General features: G+C 40.6%; 1 protein-coding gene across 1 annotated transcript in view; it reads right to left on the bottom strand.

The window, feature by feature from the left end:
• Nucleotides 1-976: 976 nt before the first annotated feature.
• LOC148948676 (xylulose kinase) overlaps nt 977-7503 on the bottom strand; it is a 49748-nt gene continuing 43221 nt past the window's right edge. Inside the window, exon 7 of the mRNA XM_089094992.1 lies at nt 977-1156. Within this exon, the coding sequence (XP_088951118.1) occupies nt 977-1156 (180 nt within the window). The remainder of the gene's footprint in view (nt 1157-7503) is intronic.

Here is a 7503-nt window from a genome sequence, read left to right as displayed (position 1 = left end):
TATAACTGCCTTTATGTTAAAAATTTTGTAGTGAGAAGGCCAAAGACAGAAGGGCGTTGGAGGGGCCAGAGGCCAAATTTGTGTCTCCAATAGTGCAGATTGAAAATACTTGTGCCATTCTGCTTAAAACAAGGTGCAACTATCTGCTAAAAAGTAGACGAGGAGATTGGACATTCAAGAACTTGCTATAGTAGCAAGTTCTTGTCATTCCTTAACTTGGTTTGACAGGTAGGAATGAATCCAATACTATTTTATTCAGGAAGTTCATCTAAGTAAAATTTCAGAGTTACTTGGTCCTATTTCCTGATTTCTAAAAATAGTTTTAAATGCTCAAGCAAAAATGAGTACTTTACAAAGTAAAGTAACATACAGAGAGTTCAATTCTATTTATAATTTCTTAGATTATATAAAACCTTATATTACTTTGAACATAAGGGCAAAAAATTCCGCATTATAACTTCTTGTTGAGGCAGCAAAAATGCTTGACTTAGCAATGTAAAAAGACGATTAGGAGCGACATAAAAAGCATATGAATAATCAGCCCTGTTCTACTTCCCCTTCAATGTCAAAATAACAAAACAAATCCTTGGAGACAAGGCAGATGGCTTGCCTATATGACTTCGATCAGCAGAACAGAGTAAGTTCAGCAAACAAATAAGTTAGTAATTAGAGATATATTGATAAAAATATTTAGAGATAAAAGAAAATAACGAATATCATGGGTGTGGGGATTCTTATCACTTCTTAAGAAAAGAACTGGTTGTTAGGCAGTAGTGGCGAGGGATTTAGTAGAGAATATCTGAATTTTCCCGAGGAACATGCATTTGGGACGTTATACATGCAACTCATGGTTAAGTTTACCTTCACGTAATTTTCTTTGAGAAATGTGCATCATCTTGAATATTTTCATAAAATGCTCTTTTTTAAAAACTTATGCTTACAGTGTCCTGACGCAAAAATCAGGGTGACAAGATTTTCAATAAGCTCTAAAGCACAGCTTACCGGCTAAAGATGCAGGATTATCACCAGTAAAGGATACTACTTTACATTCAGGATTGAAGCCATACCTCTGAACAAAGTAAGGTGCAATCTGCCCAAGAACAGTTAGATTCTCTACAACTTCTCCGAGTTTCTCTTTCAATCCAGGAGCAACTGCCTAAAAAAAAAAATCTCATTTTCAATCCACGCTATAGACGGTTATCCAGGTTCATATCACATATGCATCGACTAAAAAGCGAAAAGCAAATCATCCCCATGATTTTTGGCCCCCGATCCCCCCAAAATGCGTTTTTCAAACCCAATCCATAAAAATGCGAAATTTAGTATTTTTCCAGAGTAAGACGGTCAAAGATGCATGTTTATTTGTTTGCCTCTTTGTTTCTAGAAGCCCTTTCTAAGCATAAACAAAAAATTGTATCACTATAAACAGCCGTTTTCTACTATTTTGTGCCAAGAAACCGTAATTTTGGCCTGCATAGAAAGAAATAATCAAAGGCAGCGCAATAGTGCTGCCTAAGTAAAGAACGAAGTTGGCACAATGTATTTATTTTTTTTTTCGGGGGGGGGGAGGGAGGGTTGGTTTTTTTTTTAGACCAGGACACTTCGTATGGAAGGAATTGTCATAGAAACTTCAAAACAGGCTCACTCGATTGAAAATTGAAAGGGCTAGTGCCCTCTTTCATACGCAGCACCCTAGCGCTGCCTAAGTAAAGAACGATGTGGGCATAATGTGTTTTTGGTTTTTTCTCCATACCCGGGCACTTCGTATCGAAGGACTTGTCGTAGAAACTTCAAAAAGGGCTCATTCGATTGAAAATTGGAGTGGCTAGTGCCCTTTTTAGTAGTCGAAACTGATTGGAGGGCAACTAGCCCCCCCCCCCCCACGCCCGTCATTCCCCATAAACACATCCAATCAAAATTTGGAGATAGGCATTTTGTTCAGCGTAGTTGATTTCCAGATAGAAAATATCTTTTTGAGGAGAAAAATCCCCCACAACCCTCGGGGCAAGGGTTTTAAGTTATACCCTGAGGGCATATAAGATCAATGTTGACACAATGTACAGTTTATTATTTTTTTTCTTTAAAGCAGGGCACTTCATATAGAAGGGGTCGTCGCAGAGACTTCAAAAGGGAGTCATTCGATTAGAAATCGAGAGTTCTAGTGCCCTTTTTAATAGTCGAAAGTGATTGGAGGGCACCAACCCCCCCCCCAAGCCCATCATTCTACCAAACACATCCAATCAAAATATTGAGAGAGCCATTTTGTTCAGCGTAGTTGATTTCCACATAGCAAATATGTTTTTGAGGAGGACACTCCCCCACAGCCCTCAGGGCAAGGGTTTTCAGTCATGCCCTGGGGGCATATAAGGTTTTTTATTGAAGGCGTTGTCGTAGAAACTTCAAAACTGGCTCATTCGATTGGAAATTCAAAGGGCTAGTGCCGTTTTATAGTCGAAATTGATTGGGGTGCAACTAGCCCCCCCCCCCCCCCCCCCACGCCCATCATTCCCCCAAACACATCCAATTAAAATTTTCAGATAGCCATCTTGTTCAGCGTAGTTGATTTCAAGATAGAAAATGTGTTTTTGAGGAGGAGACTTCCCCAAAACCCCCAGGGCAAGAGTTTTAAGTTATGCCCTGGGGGCATATAAGGTTTTTTATAGAAGGCGTTGTCTTAGAAACTTTAAAAAGGCTCATTCGATTGGAAATTCAAAAGGCTAGTGCCCTTTTTAATAGTCGAAAGGGATTGAAGAGCAACTAGCCCCCCCACGCCCATCTGTCCCCCAAACACATCCAATCAAAAGTGTGAGATAGCCATGTTGTTCAACATAGTTGATTTTCAGATAGAAAATAGATTTTGAGGAGGAAACTCCCCCACAACCCTCAAGGCAAGGGTTTTAAGTTATGCCCTGGGGGCATATAAGGCGTTGTCGTAGAAACTTAAAAACAGGCTCATTCGATTGGAAATTAAAAGGGCTAGTGCCCTTAATAGTCGAAAGTGATTGGAGGGCAACTACCCCCCCCCCCCACGCCCATCATTCCCCCAAACACATCCAATCAAAATTTTGAGAGAGGAATTTTGTTAGCGTAGCTGATTTCCAGCTAGAAAATATCTTTTTGAGGAGGAGACTCCCCCACAAGCCTCGGGGTAAGGGTTTTAAGTTATGCCCAGGGGCCATATAAGGTTTTTATAGAAGGCGTTGTCGTAGAAACTTCAAAACAGGCTCATTCGATTGGAAATTCAAAGGGCCTTTGCCCTTTTTAATAGTCGAAAGTGATTGGAGGGCAACTAGCCCCTTCCACGCTCATCATTCCCCCAAACATATCAAAAGAAAAATTGTGAGATAGCCATTTTGTTCGGCGTAGTTGATTTCCCGATAGAAAATATGTTTTTGAGGAGGACACTCCCCCGCAACCCTCAGGGCAATTGTTTTAAATTACGCCCTAGGGCCATATAAGGTTTTTTATAGAAGGTGTTTTCTTAGAAACTTCAAAACCGGCTCATTTGATTGAGTATTAAAATGGCTACTGCCCTTTTTAATAGTCGAAAGTGTTTAGAGGGCAACTAACCCCCCCCCTCCAACGCCCTTCAATTCCCCATACACATCCAATCAAAATTTTGAGATAGCCATTTTTTTCAGCGTAGCTGATTTCCAGATAGAAAATATGTTTTTGAGTAGGACACTCCCCCGCAACCCTCAGGGCAAAGGTTTTAAGTTATGCCCTGGGGGCATACAAGGTTTTTATAGAAGGCGTTGTCGTAGAAACTTCAAAACGGGCTCATTCGATTGGGAATTCAAAGGGCTAGTGCCCTTTTTAATAGTTGAAAGTGATTGGAGGGCAACTAGCCCCCCATGCCCATCGTTCCCCCAAACACATCCAATCAGAATTTTGAGATAGCGATTATGTTCAGCGTAGTCTAGTTGATTTCCAGATAGAAAATATATTTTTTAGGAGGACACTCCCCCACAACCCTCAGGGCAAGGATTTTAAGTTATGCCCTAGGGGCATATAAGGTTTTCACAGAAGGCGTTGTCGTAGAAACTTCAAAAAAGGCCCATTTGATTGGAAATTCAAAGGGCTGGTGCCCTTTTTAATAGTCAAAAGGGATTGGAGGGCAACTAATCCCCCCCCACGCCCATTTTTCCCCCAAACACATCAAGTCAAAATTGTGAGATAGCCATTTCGTTCAACGTAGTTGATTTCCAGATAGAAAATAGGTTTTTGAGGAGGACAATCCCCCACAACCCTTAGGGCAAGGGTTTTAAGTTATGCCCTGGGGGCATATAAGGCTTTTATAGAAGGCGTTGTCGTAGAAACTTCAAAACAGGCTCATTTGATTGGAAATTCAAAGGGCTAGTGCCCGTTTTAAAAGTCAAAACTGATTGGAGGGTAGCTCGCCCCCCCACGCCCATCCGACCCCAACCCATATTCGGTAACCATTGTTAGACATGCATTGTGCCAGCATTGCTGATTCAAATATCAAAAATACATTTCTGAGGAGGGTAATCCTCAACAACTCACTGGGACAGAGTTGTAAATTAAGATATCAGGCCAAATAAGGATTTTATAGAAGGCGTTGTCGTAGAAACTTCAAAACAGGCTCATTTGATTGGGAATTCAAAGGGCTAGTGCTCTTTTTAAAAATTGAAAGTAATTGGAGGGCAACTAGTCCCCCACGCCCATGATTCTCCCAAACACATCCAATCAAAATTTTGAGATAGACATTTTGTTCAGAGTAGGCTAGTTGATTTACAGATAGAAAATATGTTTTTTAGGAAGACACTCTCCCAAAGGACACTCCCCCAAAACCCTCAGGGGAAGGGTTTTAAGTTATGCCTTGGGGACAATTAAGGGTTTATAAGAAGGCGTTCTCGTAGAAACTTCAAAACAGGCTCATTCGATTGGAAATTTTAAGGGATAGTTCCCTTCTTAATAGTCGAAAGTGAATGGAGGGTAACTAGCCCCTCCCCCATGCCATGCATCTTTCAATCCCCCATGCATCTTTCCCCCAAAGATATCCAATCAAAATTGTGAGATAGCCATTTTGCTCAACGTTTTTGATTTCCAGGTAGAAAATAGGTTTTTGAGGAGGACACTTCCCCATAACCCTCAGGGCAAGGGTTTTAAGTTATGCCCTGGGGCATATAAGGCTTTTATAGAAGGCGTAGTCGTAGAAACCCCGCAACACATCCAATCAGAATTTTAAGATAGCTATTTTGTTCAGCATAGGCTAGTTGATTTCCAGATAGAAAATATGCTTTTTAGGAGGACACTCCCCAGCAACCCTCAGGGCAAGGGTTTTAAGTTATGCCCTAGGGGCATATAAGGTTTTTTATAGAAGGCGTTGTCGTAGAAACTTCAAAAAAGGCTCATTCGATATGAAAAAAGGGCTAGTGCCCTTTTTAATAGTCGAAAGGGATTGGAGGGCAACTAATCCCCCCCCACGCCCCTCTTTCCCCCAAACACATCTAAGCAAAATTGTGAGATAGCCATTTTGTTCAACGTAGTTGACTTCCAAATAGAAAAAAGGTTTTTGAGGAGGACACTCCCCCACAACCCTCAGGGCATGGGTTTTAAGTCATGCCCTGGGGGCATATAAGGCTTTTATAGAAGGTGTTGTCGTAGAAACTTCAAACAAGCTGATTTGATTGGAAATTCAAAGGGCTAGTGCCCTTCATAATATTCAAAAGGGGATTAAAGGTAACTAGCCCACCCCCATGCCCCTTGGTACCCCCAACACATCTCATCACAATTTTGAGATCGGAATTTTCTCAGCATAGCCGATTTACAGATAGAAAATATCTTTTTGAGGAGGACACTCCCCAGCAACCCTCAGGGCAAGGGTTTCAAGTTATGCCCTGGGGGCATATAAGGTTTTTATGGAAGGCGTTGTCGTAGAAACTTAAAAACAGGCTCATTCGATTGGGAATGCAAGGGGCTAGTGCTCTTTTTAATAGTTGAAAATGATTGGAGGGCAACTAGCCCCCCACGCCCATCATTCCCCCAGACACATCCAATCAGAATTTTGAGATAGCCATTTTGTTCAGCGTAGGCTAGTTGATTTCCAGGTAGAAAATATGTTTTTTAGGAGGACACTCCCCCACAACCTTCAGGGAAAAGGTTTTAAGTTATGCCCTGGGGGCATATAAGGTTTTTTACAGAAGGCGCTGTCGTAGAAACTTCAAAACAGGCTCATTCGATTGGAAATTCAAAGGGCCAGTTCCCTTCTTAATAGTCGAAAGTGATTGGAGGTCAACTAGCCCCTCCCCACGCCCATCATTCCCTTAAACACATCCAATCAAAATTTTGAGATAGCCATTTTGTTCAGCGTAGTTGATTACCAGATAGAAAACATGTTTTTGAGGAGGACACTCCCCAATAACCCTCAGGTCAAGGGTTTTAAGTTATGTCCTGGGGTATATAAGGTTTTTATAGAAGGGTTGTCATAGAAACTTCAAAAGGGGCTCATTTGATTGGAAATTCTAAGGGCTAGTGCCCTTTTTAATAGTAAAAACTGATTGGAGGGCAACTATTCCCCCCCCCCCCACGTCCATCATTCACCCAAACACATCCAATCAAAATCTTGAGATAGCCATTTTGTTTAGCGTAGGCCAGTTGATTTCCAGATAGAAAATATGTTTTTGAAAAGGACAACCCCCATAACTCTCAGGGCAAGGGTTTTAAGTTTAGCCCTGGGCGCATATAAGGTTTTTATAGAAGGCGTTGTCGTAGAAACTTCAAAAAAGGCTAATTCGATTTGAAATTCAAAGGTTAGTCCCCTTTTTAATAGTCGAAAGTGATTAGTAATATTTTTTGTAGATATTGTTGTTCAGACCAGGGCACTTCGTATCGAAGGAGTTGTCGTGGTAACTTAGAAAGGGGTTCATTCGATTGAAAACAGAAAGGGCCGATGCTCTGTTAAATAGTAGAAAGTGGTTGGAGGGAAACTAATCCCCCTTCCACTCCCACCCTCCCATTTGCCCATTATGTTTAAAAATTAAATGTTGCCTTAAGATTAAACCAAAATGCACTGTGATAATGCTCATTCCCAATAAGGCATCTCAGCAGCATCCCAAGAACAACTGAGGGTATTATGTTCAAACTTTCGAGGCTACTTTGGCTCTTAAAATTTAACCAAACCAAAAAAGCGTAAGTGTATCCAAGCTTTCAAAGAAAATAAACATGTTTTTTTGCGAATGGTATAAAGTTTTCCATTTCAGGTCAACAAGTGGAGATATGAAACTAAGTTAAACAGTACCATTTGTGTCCAGATTTTTAAAATGGTGTATGTTGTTAAAAATTGCTGAAAATTTTTCTCCAGCATACAAATAGCAGGCCATACTATAATGTCTTAAAAAACGAAAAGATTTAAAGTGTTATTTTCTTTTTCCCTGAAAAGACTGTAAACATAAAACGAACAGAAATAATTAAAAAAACGTTTTCCACAAAATAAGTTTTTCAAAGAAAAGTAAATAACTCCATTAAACAGAAAATGAGCAA

This window comes from Artemia sp. Qi Xiang Cuo, chromosome 9 (assembly GCF_049724085.1).
Source record: "Artemia sp. Qi Xiang Cuo chromosome 9, ASM4972408v1, whole genome shotgun sequence".
NCBI classification, from domain to species: Eukaryota; Metazoa; Arthropoda; class Branchiopoda; order Anostraca; family Artemiidae; genus Artemia; species Artemia sp. Qi Xiang Cuo.
The sequence above is the reverse complement of the archived record's forward strand: the minus strand, read 5'-3'. Positions and strand labels throughout refer to the sequence as shown.